The sequence below is a fragment of the Suillus clintonianus genome, assembly GCF_016758775.1.
Source record: "Suillus clintonianus strain FC179 chromosome Unknown DEU56scaffold_178, whole genome shotgun sequence".
Classification (NCBI taxonomy): Eukaryota; Fungi; Basidiomycota; class Agaricomycetes; order Boletales; family Suillaceae; genus Suillus; species Suillus clintonianus.
The window spans coordinates 41,854-55,923 of NW_024539402.1; the positions used below are offsets into that span (position 1 = coordinate 41,854).

The 14,070-nt window shown below is 47.0% G+C and overlaps 5 protein-coding genes across 5 annotated transcripts; 2 read left to right on the forward strand and 3 right to left on the reverse strand.

Annotated features, from left to right (window-relative positions):
* Positions 1 to 517: 517 nt before the first annotated feature.
* DEU56DRAFT_761946 (uncharacterized protein) lies at positions 518 to 4,518 on the reverse strand (the record flags this gene model as incomplete). The annotated part of the gene is made up of 23 exons (XM_041350605.1): positions 518 to 588; positions 644 to 666; positions 717 to 734; positions 796 to 820; positions 871 to 925; positions 1,078 to 1,104; positions 1,163 to 1,210; positions 1,312 to 1,411; positions 1,753 to 1,764; positions 1,940 to 2,013; positions 2,264 to 2,375; positions 2,416 to 2,489; positions 2,584 to 2,712; positions 2,763 to 3,019; positions 3,136 to 3,186; positions 3,236 to 3,465; positions 3,517 to 3,541; positions 3,590 to 3,842; positions 3,891 to 3,963; positions 4,015 to 4,071; positions 4,149 to 4,222; positions 4,276 to 4,405; positions 4,490 to 4,518. 23 exons carry the CDS (start codon positions 4,516 to 4,518, stop codon positions 518 to 520), a joined length of 1,947 nt encoding a protein of 648 aa, XP_041201307.1.
* Positions 4,519 to 5,569: 1,051 nt separating this feature from the next.
* Positions 5,570 to 8,071, reverse strand: DEU56DRAFT_761947 (uncharacterized protein; the record flags this gene model as incomplete). The annotated part of the gene is made up of 5 exons (XM_041350606.1): positions 5,570 to 5,746; positions 5,767 to 6,393; positions 6,437 to 6,585; positions 6,634 to 7,630; positions 7,691 to 8,071. 5 exons carry the CDS (start codon positions 8,069 to 8,071, stop codon positions 5,570 to 5,572), a joined length of 2,331 nt encoding a protein of 776 aa, XP_041201308.1.
* Positions 8,072 to 8,891: 820 nt separating this feature from the next.
* Positions 8,892 to 9,917, forward strand: DEU56DRAFT_761948 (uncharacterized protein; the record flags this gene model as incomplete). The annotated part of the gene is made up of 4 exons (XM_041350607.1): positions 8,892 to 9,062; positions 9,114 to 9,303; positions 9,551 to 9,702; positions 9,753 to 9,917. The coding sequence occupies 4 exons, from the start codon at positions 8,892 to 8,894 to the stop codon at positions 9,915 to 9,917; spliced, it is 678 nt and encodes a 225-aa protein (XP_041201309.1).
* Positions 9,918 to 10,130: 213 nt separating this feature from the next.
* Positions 10,131 to 11,813, reverse strand: DEU56DRAFT_919716 (uncharacterized protein; the record flags this gene model as incomplete). Its single annotated transcript, XM_041358320.1, has 7 exons — positions 10,131 to 10,229; positions 10,278 to 10,380; positions 10,431 to 10,607; positions 10,658 to 10,692; positions 10,742 to 11,366; positions 11,403 to 11,672; positions 11,719 to 11,813. 7 exons carry the CDS (start codon positions 11,811 to 11,813, stop codon positions 10,131 to 10,133), a joined length of 1,404 nt encoding a protein of 467 aa, XP_041201310.1.
* Positions 11,814 to 12,284: 471 nt separating this feature from the next.
* DEU56DRAFT_934091 (uncharacterized protein) lies at positions 12,285 to 13,886 on the forward strand (the record flags this gene model as incomplete). The annotated part of the gene is made up of 4 exons (XM_041358771.1): positions 12,285 to 12,534; positions 13,286 to 13,384; positions 13,455 to 13,524; positions 13,604 to 13,886. 4 exons carry the CDS (start codon positions 12,285 to 12,287, stop codon positions 13,884 to 13,886), a joined length of 702 nt encoding a protein of 233 aa, XP_041201311.1.
* Between the last annotated feature and the right edge of the window lie 184 nt (positions 13,887 to 14,070).

A 14,070-nucleotide genomic window follows, 5' to 3' on the forward strand; every position in this document is an offset into this window, starting at 1 on the left:
CGTTGTTCAAAAATCTACAACATCACTTTTAGCGGTCTCGGTGCTCTGTTAGATCTAACACCTGGAGCCACAGAGACAACGGCACGAAAAATGATAGAGCAAGGACATCTGAAAGGGTCGATTGATCATGTCGATAAGTTCATCTGGTTCGATGCAGCAGGACAACAAGATGATGTTCAAGGCATAGCAAGTGGTCTTGGTGACGTAGAGCAGACAAACGAGGACACTGGTGCTCCGTTCACTAAGTGGTGGGACTTGTAAATTTGCATGACCGCGGCAAATGTACGTCCCAGGAATCCACTCAGATAGCTCTCCAGCTGATTTGATTGGCAGGTGGAGACTATTGTGCAACACCTGGCTGAGAAAGGTCTTGTCCAACAACCAGCGGTTACAGCATGAAATGGTTGTGATTTTTGTAAAGAGATCCTCGGCAGCTTGCAGCATCTCTTCGGCCCTGGACACCTTGTTGAGGTAGGCTGTACGTCCTCCCACAACGTGCACGACACTGTCTACATTTTCAGTGTCCGGCCGTCTGCACAATGGAGTGCGCTTTGCCATTGCCCAATCCAGATTTTGGACAGAGCGCACCTAAGTGTTTACAAAAGTAAGAATCAGTATATTACTACGCAGCCGCAGAACTCACTTCCATCAAAGTTGCTGATTTGCCTGCAAAAAGGTCAGTGATATGATTGCGAGTTATGTTACATGTGACTTACGCAACAACGTATACAGCCCTACATCATCCCTAAAATGCTCATAAGATGCTGCTGCGCAAAGTAAGGCGGTGCAGCTCACTTGGTGAATACAACAGTGACAATGCCTAGATGAAATTGAGAAAGACTGCTGAGGTTTATGACACAAGAACGCTACCTCTTATGGCCCAGCGTCCAGCGTACTGTTGGATCTGTAGAATAACATTTTGGCCCTGTTCATTGTTATGGAAGTTCTGAATTTTAGTGATGACGAGAACAAGGGGATGGCGGCACCCACACCGCATAGCAACTTCATGTAGCTTATCTGGCGCTGGACTATCTTGTTAAATCCAAACCCAGCCTCGTAGCTTTCTTTACCACGCACCATGTTCAATATCAATTGCGGGACCGCCTGCAAACCATAAATGTGTTGGTTATAACACTGAAAGCATCAATCGAAGATTTCATACCGGATCGAGGGTCCTAGTCTCTGGAACAGTCCCGCCAGCAGATCCTCGCTAAATTCATAGGTTTAAAGGATTCCCTAGGCGCAAACGAAACACCAACAAAAAAAGAGCCCCATATCCGCGGTTAAATGACTCAAGTCTTGGGTCATGACTTGGTCATGACCGTAAATGACAGGATCCTCACTGATCCTCATCTCATTCGCGAGGCAGTGGTTTGTTGGCACTGTTACGTGCCAGAACCTCAGAGTAGATCTATAATATTGATAGATCACCGGATCAGCAAACAGAAGCAAGCAGTCTCAGAGTCAAGAATGACCTCATGAAGATGGGATACGACTACTAACCTCACAAGTCTCACGTATGTTTTCAGACCTTGATAGAAGGAAGACAATCGTTCCTTCTACCTGGACCGCTCGTGGAGCCATCCTTCCACCCTTCATGAACAATTGTATACACTGTGTACACAGCGCTCCGAGTCCGTCGAAATTCTCTGTGATGTCGAAGCACATACTAGATTCATGTCCGTGTCTGTCTGAACTTCCGAATGATTCAGTCAAAGGCACATGCTGCGGAATTCATGTCAGAGCGCTGACCTCTGTGGGGTTCTGAAAATGAAGTACATACTGATTATTACTGAATCCACTGATACTCAGTCAATGCCTGAGTGTCCATTGATTTGGCCTGTACTCATCCAGTCCTCGTTTCTTGAAGCCAACAAGACAAAGGATGAAAGGTTACGGTAATAACTTGCCCTGCGGTCGCCTATTGACAACGCTTTACCGCTCTGCGTCCATTGTGACGGCTAAACGTCTTTTCACGGACAGTTTTGGTCCTCGTTCACCTTTATTTGTGCTCTGAGAAAATGAGCAGGACACCATGAACTGCTTGTCACGAGCACGGAAATACAATACAGCTGTGGTTTCGGGAACTGGACTGAGTAGTTGTGCAACACTGTCACGGTGTTTGCCCAAGTATATACCCTATATTTTCAGTACTCCGCTAAAGAATATCCTCCAAAATATCGAGATAAGGATACTACTGGGGCCGCATCCTGCCTGGCCCTGGGCCATAACTAGCGAGCACCAAAATAAGCAAAAAACCCACCACAACGCCGAGTGTAGTAAGGGATGCAATCATTACCGGCGCAGAAGGCTTGAAGTCTGTGGCGACACCTGAGAGAAACCCGAGAATGGAACCCGTTACACTGCCAGTAATTCTATGAGAGACACAAGTAATCACGATCAAATATTGCTTACCTCAGTACACAGAAAGAAGTTGGTATGCCTGTAATGACGATGAACATCTTTGTCTTACGTTGCAGGTAATATAACTGTGAGATTGGCAAGGTCAGTTAGGGTTCAAAAGGATAGTGTAAATCGAACCGCGAAGTCCATGGATCTCATTCTCTCGCCAAAGTGTCGCACCATCGTGCCCGCGAAAATACAACCGACACCAAAAAGTAAAGCACAAGAGCATATAACTTGTGAGGCCTCTGTCGCGCCTAGACCTGGAATGGCGAGGATGGCGATATCCATGGCGATAGAGACTCCTGCCTATCAGGACAAAAACTAAATAGAGGTATTCTCCTTTACGTGGCACTTACCAGGGTGATTTGACCTTGCGCTTGACTGCTGAAATCGTTGATAAATGAATTAACTTCCACCCCATTCAAGACACCATCAACGGAAGTACTCTTGATGCGATCAATCGTGATGGGCATGCAAAGCACCATAGCTGCAGCGTTGCCCATGAAAACAAGCAGTTTACACGTCCTATGGTTCTTTCTCACTGCATGGCCTCGAATAAGGCGAGCTTCGGGTTGGTTGTGACGGTTCAGAAATTGGTGGTGCCCTACACGATCTGGGAAATTAATAATGTCCGATTGTAAGAAAACCGCGTATGTATGATGTACAATATCCTGCCTGTTAAAGAGAAATCAGTATCGGAAAGGCCCGATTTTCCCGATGCTCACGTACAACAGAATACCACGCCAGTTTCTTCTACGATCCCATTATCGACAAGGCCTTCTGTCGCTCGGTCGTCAGGATGATATGCAGGGTAGACACGAGCACGTACCAATGGTGGTCAAATGTGCACCAACCTGACCCATCTGGCCGATAGTCCAGAACATTGAAGCGGCAGAAGATTGTCCCAAAATTGTGGCTTCTATTTTTATCTCAGGTGACTCTGTCAGTCGCTGCAGCGCTATAGGCTTACCTCCAATGTAGCAGAAAAGTTCTCTTTGTATGCGTCTCACTTGCGAGGTGTCCATTTGGAACTGATGGGGGAAAAATTCGAAGTGTTTCCTGTCGACCAGTGAGAAACGCTCGTTTAATTAGGTGACATCGACCGCTTACCAGTATTGAGCCTCGAGTTCAAGCCCTATGTAATCAAAATCAAACTTGAGAAAAAGTAAAAGCAACAACATACTCTTATGTCTCCATTCACTTGTCTGAATACATTCTCCGAATAGCAGCTCGCCATTTAGATCTTCTAGCCAAGCAATGATGTGTTGGTCGGGGACCACGTAATAGTATTGAAATCGTTCTTCTCCCATGAAGATTGTTGGGAGAACGACAAGTATCCATGTATCTTCATTTACTGCAGCCCGCGACGCATCGATAAAATCCTCGAGATGATGTAGACCTAGATAACGCCTTAGGTTCATTGGTGTAAACGCGTTCTAAATCTCCATATGAGCGCATCCGTTATACAACTAGCCGGCGCTCACCTTGGTATTGTTATAATAATAGGTACCACCCAACGGGTGGACCAACTCCTGCCAATTCCCGTATGTTGCGGGCCTGTTGATAGCGTTGAGTTGAGATTATTAAGTAGTCACAAAGGCGACCTACCCAGGGTCATCGATTTCTTTTACACGGACCGAGGTATTTTCATATCCATCATCTGCGCTTATGATATGGAGAAAAGGTTATTTGGATTAAAGTATTAGCTAATGGGTGCTCACAGCATTTCTACTTCAGCATACCGTGGAAGTTGAGTTGGCCAGATACCAATACCACGCTCCAGCAATGTCGCCACCTGTTGTTGAGGGCCTCCTGACTGAAATATGACAGCCGACTTAGAACTGTGCACGTCAAAATAATTCAGCATACCATATTATACGGCTTGCGGATTTTTAAAGCGATGGTTGCGTGGTGGTTGCGTGTACTGGTACGTAGTAGCAGTGACTCATTGTGACCTTGCCAACTCAACCGCTTGCTATTACCTTTTTTAGAATTTTTGCTATAGAGCGTATGAGCAACAGTGCTCATCATGCATCAAGCTTCAAGTCTTTTGACTGATTCACACAATGCAGTTTACGCTAACCTGGTCTGCTTCGGCTCTGCCCCATTCATTATGCATTATGATTGAAGTTGTACATAGTATAATTTGAACAATCGGACGGATCCGGCATTGAGCGAAATTGTTTGGCTCTATTTGGTGTGATTTTTACTGATACGTAAGTGTCCTTCTCCGATCACTACTACTGCACAACCGATAAAGCCAAATTAGGAAAATTCACGGTAAGTAATACATACGCTCAGATCTGCTCAGATCTCTCTGATCACATTGACTTAACGTTAGACATGTCTCGCGTGATATACGGACCTCAGATCGGTAATCCTCGCGTAAGTCTTTTCTCAGTGATCTAGCCCAAACTCACATTTAATAGACGCAGCTGGAAATGTTAGCGGCACATATGGTACGTATTTAGCTATGCCGTGTCGCTGCCGCAGAGCCTGATTTCAGCATCCGAGGCGGCCACCGCTCCGCCAGCGCCAGGTCCGATCAAAACATTCATGCGATTCTGTGCCGACGGTTTCGCTCGCATGGTGCAACGCTTGAGATCGGTGATACGGAGGGTGAGTACTGAGTTCTCTGCAATCAATCACACAACTGATACAATGTTCTAGAGATGAACCTGTACTACTACAGGATGCAATACCAAATACCATGCATACCAGTATTACCATCATGATAACACCATAGTACTATCTACTGGAAGTAGTACTCGCCATACCAACTCTCCCCACTAATCATTCATGCACATGTGTATTGGTACCATCTTTCAAATGAAGTCGCAACGACAACAATTCATTTACCACGTAATTAGAACAAGTATAAATACTACTACTACATAATAATATATTGCAATGTCGAGGATTTTTACAATATTCTATTTTCTTGTACTGAGCTGTCACTTCTCGGTGCTAAAATTGATGACGGATCCTCCGAGCATTGAGCTGGAGGGTCCCGCTTGCCCAAACTCACTCGAGCGCTACCTTCGCAGGGTCAATTGACGGTCGGGATGCCCAGTGACGCACATGAAGCTGTTCTCGCACCCCTCACCTATGCATGTACTAAAGCCATTTACCAAATGGGTCACGATAACGCTGTTGTACAAGTTCAGATTGATGGAAAGACTCGCTTGGCAGGAAAGCACATCGCTAGCGACCCTAATATGCATATTGGTATTTCGTCAAATCTCTCAAATACGTCACCCAAATTACCCGTAAATTTGTCATGACGAAGCTGCCCAATCACCGGCTTCAGCTTGAGTCCGAGTTTGACCTCTGTCTCTTCCTAGTTGGAGTGACTAATACCTGGGAGGGGTACTGCGACTTCGTGAAGAATTCTTGTGGCTTGCGTTTCTCATCATCAACGAGAGGTTGCAGTGTGGGAACCTCATGAGAGAGCCAAGCATCCGATTTGAGGTATTCATCATAGATGGCGATGACCTTGGAATGTGACTTCAAAGTCTCCATGGCTACCTGCTTCTTGTAAGCAGTATTTGCCTTCAAGTTCACGAGGAGAATTGCATGAGTGGGAGTCCCCTTTGCGGGCTCCAGGCATGGAAATGTTTTGTCGAATGCAGCCTGATGCTCAGTGGTGACCAAAATGTACCGATGAGCGAAAAGTTCGGCAAGTACAAGAACAAGCTTGTCAAGCGCTTTGCGCCCAACAAACACATCACCATCAACTTGTCGTCTTGAGATGAGGAAAGCCGATTTTGAGTTTGATCCAGTCCCTTGCATCTCCTCAGCCTCGAAGACCTGCTTCATGAGTAGCGACCGAGTGGGAGTATCCAAATTACTCTTCGTGTACATCAAGACGACCCAAAAAACGACGTAAAAACTGGACTCGAGGTCATCTTCGATGGTATGCGCGGCATGTTTGTTTTCGACAAGGTTGGTGGACATGAATTGCCAAGTTCCCTTGGTGACAGGAAACTTAACAAACAAAATATGTATTTTGAGTGTGGAATAAACATACCGTGCGTGTGATTTGTCGAGGACCCTTAATTCTGAGTAACTTTGCAAGATCCCAATCTATGAGGATGCCAATGCCTTCATGCATGACCACATTTCCAGCACTGAGGTCTCGATGTAACACGCCTGCCTTGATACATGCGTCCTCATGGGCTGTGGAGATATAAATATGATGTGTGATGCGAGTTCCAAAACACGCACCAATAAGTGAATCACGAACAGCTTCGACGACTTCACGAGAGCTCATAAAGAGTATCAACGGCTTGCCAACAAGATTGAGAACCAGACGGTAATGAACATGTGGAGTGAGATGGTTATGAGAACACGTCCATGGGGCTTTGTTGAACTTGAACGTTTGTGTGAGTTGCTGAGGGAGGGATGGTACATCATGACATGCAATGCATTTTGCGACATTGCGAACATTGGCGTCCTTCAAGAGTTTGTAAGTTTGACCCTCTGGTAGGATATCGGGCAATGACACCCGCCAAGAGTCCTTGAACATGACAATCTTGTCGTTGACAAGGTCAAATGCAGCACATGTACGCGTCCTATGGCCAACAGGAGAAAGACCACGGGCAACAGGTGCAGGAATGATCAACGTGTATGAACCAACACCCTCAGCAGCAGGGATGGTAACCTTGAACATGCGCGTGTCAAGATGAAGGCTTAACTTCAACCGTGCACGAATGGCCTCCTCGGCGCTAGCGGGCGTCACTGATGTATCAACGCCACGCAATGCAGGCGATGCATGTGAAAACCGATGGAAGAAGTCGGCTAGGTGTGGATATTTGTTGTATTCGAAGGCGCAAGTAACAATGGCTCCCTCCGTGTCCCATCTGATGATGCGAGCGAAATCGCGTATGATCAGGACCGAGAAAGCATGGGTACGGTATTGAGCACCCAGCTGGGCTGCAGCGTAGCTCGTGATTTGTCCTAACGTGTCCATGCCCTTCATGGTCGGGTTGACGCAGGAGGACTTCGAGTCAAGAGGTTCGCGAAAGGCATCATGAATAGTAGCCCACTTCAATTCGACAAGAACCTCTGCGGTAGAAACATCGCAGCCGTGTGATGTTCCATCAGCATATATGCTGATGTCCGGCTTGATACCGAATGAAAATGCTTTAGCAACCCTTGTATCTGCATGGTTGGAAGTATTGACAAATGATAGAGCGGGAGCAAATGATTTCATAGTGCCAATCTGTAACATTGAAGTTAGGCGCTGTCAGCGATCCCAATATGATAGTTATGGAGCACTCACAAACGGTTCATAAGCCAGCACCTCATTTTTGACACAGATTGTGCTATCAAATGCGCCACTCTTGAAGGTTAAAGCGGGCAGATCTGGTATCTTTGAAGTCGGTAGAAACGCCTCGAGAAATTCCTGGACTGGCATTGGGCCAACACAATAGTCTTTCATCTCCGCGCCCATGGTATTGACTGTGAGATTCCGGTAACATGCATTGGTTGTCCAGGGGAACTTTGTGGAACTACCGTGTTTGAAAGGAGTGTCGGTGATAGCAGGAGTAAGCTGGGTGTTTTGAAAATCCTTGGCAGGAGACTTTGGGGATGTCTGAAATATGCTTGATGTAGTGGTTTTGCTCTCGTCGATAAACACCTCCGGTGCAAAAGACTCGTACATCGTGTTTGTAGATCGTAAATATGGTATTACAGTACCTGGTATCTTGCTAGTGATCTATGAAATGATGACGGCCAATTCCGGCGGCAAACCCCGCACGATGAAATAGAAAGTTTGAAGTGCTTCATTATGTAGTGAATCGAAGTCAGCCGGGTATTCCCGAAATAAACAAGCGGTCTGCAGTATGTATCATAGGCTCTTTGTATGGATGATGTTGCGGAAGAATGATCTGGGGAGAAGAAAGACATTCCACGTTGTGTTAATGAAGTTCAGAATGATTTACATGAGCGCTGCAAGTATAGATCAGATAATTTAAGCACAGACCTTCCCAAGTATGTAATTGCATTACTCCAGGATGATCCGACGTATCCCAATATTGAGGTTGAGAAATAGTAGTAAACTCTCGGAGGGACTGTACCTATAGATGTTCTCATATAGATTGAGAATGATCATGAGCGCAACCCTATAGCGCAATATGGCCTAGCTAAAGATGCAATGAATATCAGCGTATTTCCCATGGTATGTTCCTGGCTCCTATGTATCTATATAACATGAACTGTAACATGAACCATGCATAACACTTGAGCTTGAGTCATCATACATTGATTGTAATAATATTCTAATTGTAAGCCAAGAGCTATGCGCCAGGGTACCTGTACGTAGCTAGATGTATGTAGATGGTGGAAGAGGAGAAAGGAGGACAACAGATGGATTTCGGGGTTTAAATGGTGAGCCGGATATTCCCGGTTGAGTTTGTCGTCCATTGTAGAATCTACTTAGGTGAAGAATCCAGCACGAAGACGAGGACGGACGAAATTACAACATGCCCTACGAACCTTGCAAGAAGAAGGCACCAAGAAAGAGGAGGATGCTGCCATGGAGCGCATGCGAGATGCTTATGAGCAGTGCTGTTGCATATGTACCTCCTGGACAAGAGAAGCGTCATTGGTTTTGGCCTCATGAGTATGCTTTGTTCGAGGAGATCGAAACCAAGGTCTTTTCATTTCTATACAGACCACTTGTTCACCCTGACATTATTCTACAGGACTATGACCGTGCACACTGCATGCCAAGTAAATTTCACAGTTCTGAACCTTGTGCCGCACAAGCAGTGTACTTTCGCAAAACTGTGTCATGGCTGCGAGGTTTGAGATCAGGCGGCTGGATTTGGTGGCAGCGCGCAAAATTCTCGGGGACTGGTCATCGGCATGTGCCCGAACGATGCTTTATTCAAGGTTTGTATTCAACTCAAGATTTATGATCTTCGATTTCTCGTCTTTGCGATATACTGATATCATATTAAGCTGCGATAATTTCATCCCGTGCGGACATTATACGAGAAGTATCTTGAGGTATGTCATGAAAGTATGTTTCATTCCTCGACAGTGATAGAACATCTTCCACAGTACGATCCCACCAACTCAGCAGCGTAGGTTGAATATGCTGAACTCGAGACGGCTCTCGAGGACTTCACCTGTGCAGAGGCTATCTTTGAACTTGGAGTGTCTCAAGCATCGCTATCGATGCCCGAAATCCTTTGGAAGTATATCGACTTCGAAGTCGATGAGCAGGGTGACCGGGAGAAGACGAGATCACTTTACGAGCGCCTGGTGGTCCTCAGCGGACACCACAAGGTGTGTATATCATATGCCGAGTTCGAGAGACCAAGAATTCCCATACCCAGAGCTCTGCAAGAGGAAGAGGAAGACGAGGAATGCCGAACCTCGTGTTGTCGCCTGTGATCCCCAGTGAGAACTGGACCTCACCGTATCAACGGAAAACGACGGAAATATTGGCAAGTTCCGAGCACGAGATTTCCGTAGATGACCGTCGAAAATGGGACTCATAGTCGATTTTCTAGCGACGCTAATCGACCAAGATATCACCATTTCGCGTCGATTCTCGTATACGAGATTAGCGTAGATTAGCGTAGATCCTTAATTGTATTCACACTGCACAATAAAACAACGGAAATCGCACGAAAACGATGCTGATATGCATTGCAAGCAAATGAATAATAGCTATAAAAACAATACCCACTACTCGTACTACTAGGTGCCGATTAATATAGTGCACCGCTGGAGAATCTATTGATGATGTCGACAGTATTTCTGTTCCATATGTCGTCGCTGACCAGCTTCAGCGCATCAGTCTCGTATGCCTAAAACATATATCAGCGCCGTGAAACATGTATCGCTAGAGCACGTACCAATTGCTTGTCCTTTGTCAAGCCGGACCAGTAGATCCTGAAGTCCGCCGACGAGCCGTTTGTAGTAGCGATCTGCTTCAACCAGCGGTGCGCACAGAGTGACCTAGTAAATACAAGTTAGCTCTCGTTGCAGCCTTTTGACAAGCTACGCACCTTCCGTTCTTGGATGTGCCAGGTCGAAATCGTTTGCCACTTATGGACTCAACAATGGCTGACGTGGAGGGTGCAGTAGGTGGCAAAGTGGATGCGGATGATGAGGTGGACACGGAGGGTGGAGGAGCTACAGGGTTGGGGACAACAGATTGATGTTTTTGCCCCGCAAGCTTTGCGCTACATATCCTGAGTCAGCGCCAGCTCGAAAGATGGTTTTGCGGACTTACAGAGGGTTTTTTATTATTGGGAACGAAATCTCGCACTAGTACTAATGTCAGTACATAGTAATTCAAGCACAGTAAGTGACTTACCGTGGCCTTGGCACCACTACTAGTATCTTGAGGGGTCGAATTGGCTGTGTTTGCATGGGATGAGGCTTCTGGAGATTCGTTCGAATCATCGGCGCTAATCAATGAGATACAGGGCACAGGAAGAGACAACGTAGTCGACACTTCAATACATGGTGGCTGTGGTGGATCATTGGACCGTCGCTCCAGCTCAGAAGTGCCAATATCGCTTTTTGAACCATTCTGCAGATCGAGGGCGGGAGTCACGGTAGCATCTTTTGGCAGGGTGTCCTGTTTCACCTTCAAGGGCTCGGAGAGGGAATCAGTAGGCTCGTTAGCAGTGATTTGAGACTTCGATCCATCTGACTCGGGATCGGTAGACCCAGATACATTCCGTCGTTTCGATGAGTCACGATCGTTACAGTCGAATCCTGTGGCATGGACCTTCCTTTTTTTCTTGTCCAGGTGTGTAGCCGTCCACGAGGGATACCGCTCTGTTGCGATCGCATGTACCTTCCACCCGTTTTCGCATAAGGCAAGAATAGGGTGTAGACGAGCCATCTCCTCTGCGACCTCATCAAGGATCTTGTTTCCGGCCTTGCCCCAGGTATTGGGGGCTCGATTCTCTTGCTTTAAGGCAGCCCAACAGCTTCATAAGCTCTTCATGATGCGAGATATCTCAGACTTCTCGATCGGCTCGCCATCTGTATTTTCGAGAAAGGGAAAGGTTCCGTGATCCATGTATTGCGCACTGGGTGACTTCTTCCATGCTTCATACAGGCTAGGAGTCCAAAATTTTGTCTTCGGGTAGTCGTTCTGGCGAAGGGGCTCGGAACGTCGAAAAGAGGGTTTGTAGACAGTAGATTTGAGGCCAGGTGGGATCCCATCGAACTTTGTAATATCCGAGTCGCATATATCGAGGGAAATCGAGGCTGCAAGTATCTTGAAGGCATTTCTGTAGCGGTATCAGGTACAGTGAAAGATACATGTAAAATACATACTTGTATGCATCTTGAGAGGCCAATAATACATTGTTCTGCTGTTTAAGAGTCTCGTTTTCGCTCGCCAGAGCTTGAATCTGTTGATGCATGCGCATATATGCAGCCTCGTATGTTTATTCAGTTAGCACATTGAATACATTAGCATATACTCACTGTTCCGTCATCGTATGCTGAAGTATGACCAGATTTCGTGGATTTCGATTGTACGGCTGAGCAAGGTAGCTCTGGGCTATCTAGAAATGGTGATGGTGAATCCCCCCTCCCGCCGTGAGTACGCCAAGAAAATTGAGGCCAAAGATATGGGGTATCATTCTCATTGAAGTTTGGTTGAAAGGGCTTCGGATATGGGGCTATTGTTACGATGCTGGGGAATATCTGAAAATAAAAACTCGTTGGGTGCAATGGAAGTCATGATGGTGTTGGTATAAAGGGATAGCGATATCTGCAGAAGCATGGTGACGATGTTTCATCAATATCACGTGTCATCACGTATGTCACGTGACTATACAACTGACCGGCCAAAATTTTAGTTCGTTTTACTTACTACTTTCTATGTACATGTACACATGTACGACTTGTTCAGCTCCGGTGTAGAGAGTGATATCTCTACAGGCTCGTATTCCCCTATTCCACCATCGCCCTCATCACTATCCTTAGACAAGCGCAAGCCTATAGAGTCGCAAAGGGCTTGCGCGGCCACTCGCGCTTTACCGCATAGCGCGCGCTACACGCGCACCCCTTTCTGCATAGAGGCGCTATACTCGGCACATCCTCCCATGTCTTCCCATGTCCTGTCTCGTCTATCCGGCTCCGTTGGTGCGTATTCCCACTCTTATTACCATCGCTGACCACATCCAGGGTCTCTTACACATAGCATTACATACATCCGCTTCCCTTACGCTTCCGCGCTACCTATCCGCTTCCCTTACGTCTCAATACCCTGAGAGCGCGCGTAACGACTTACATATCTAGAGGACTCAGAGGTTTCGGCACTGATACTTACTTTCCCTTACTTGGACTCAGCATTTGTTTTTCGGTCGGATTGAGCTCCAAGCTCTAATATCATCACTGTTATTGTTTATCATCTCTGGGGCAAGTCTAAGACTCGATTCCATACTCTCCGAAGCATTCCAACTGTCAGCCGCCGCCTATTTCCTTATCTTGCGCATCCTGCGCTTCAGTGGTCCTCTTCCACATTACCGCGCGGCCCTAGTGCGTTCTTGCGCTTCCAGCGCTTCCATCGCGCATCTCCCGCGCGCCCCTTTGCATCTCTTAGGCTCAAGCCGTCTCTTTGATCCCTCTCATTATTTGAGAGACTGCCTCAGTAGAATCCCCTAAGGGACGAATCTATTAGCTCGCCTCTCGAGGTAGATATCCTTGTGACTCCACGGAGTTCGCATCTCTATTTTCCTCACCCACACCGGACTGGCGGTAACACATATAGTGCGGCTTGGAAGCCAGCACGGATGCCAATAGTCCGGGAGTAACAAGTTGTACTAGTACAGTACCAGAACCATCAAAATACACGCACTCTGCCAGTACTCTCACATCAAGTCTTATAGTGCAGAGCATGCAGATTTGCCTAGCACTGGTTCAATTGGCATTGGCTCCCGCCCCATACACTGTTCTCACTTCGGGCGCCCTCATAATTGTTGGAACCTTGCTGGTACGAATTCCTAACCCTAACCTTAAGCTTGCTCACGCTGACCAACACATCATTTGGTCGTGCACAACAGCAAATTTGACTACCGTTCAGCACAAGGTACTAGTCAGAGGTACTCGGTACGTTTCGAAGACCGCACCAAGGTAAGCTGCACCACCATGCACACAACTCGTTTTGTGTTGTACTGACCCCATCCTCATATCACACGCTCAAAATCACAAGGATTCAACCCTCTCCCGTCGAAATTGAGAACACGATCCTGGTGCAGCTCGACAAGTTCATTACTGATGTGACCGTCGCGGGCATTTTGGGTGGACGTACCTCCGACGAACGCATCCCGCGGGCATGGATCATGCTATCCCCAGCACAGCGCTGGGTTGATTGCATGAGGCCAGAAGCAGACCTGGCTGTTACCCGTGTGCAGCAACAACACAACGTTTTCCGTGGTGGTCATCAGCACTCTGCCTCAGACCCTTCCGCTCTGCGAGATGCTGCTACATCGTGAGGAGATCGAAGTCGCTGGGTTCATCGAGACGGACGAGGAGTGTGTGCGCGAGTCTGTGCACTAACAGGGACGAGAGATATGTGTGGATGGATGGATGGAGGAGAGTGAGGGCGGGAAGCAGAGTTGTGTGTGGGATCTAATATCTGCACTCGTGGAGCGGGGACGGCTGGGGTACAGGGAAGAG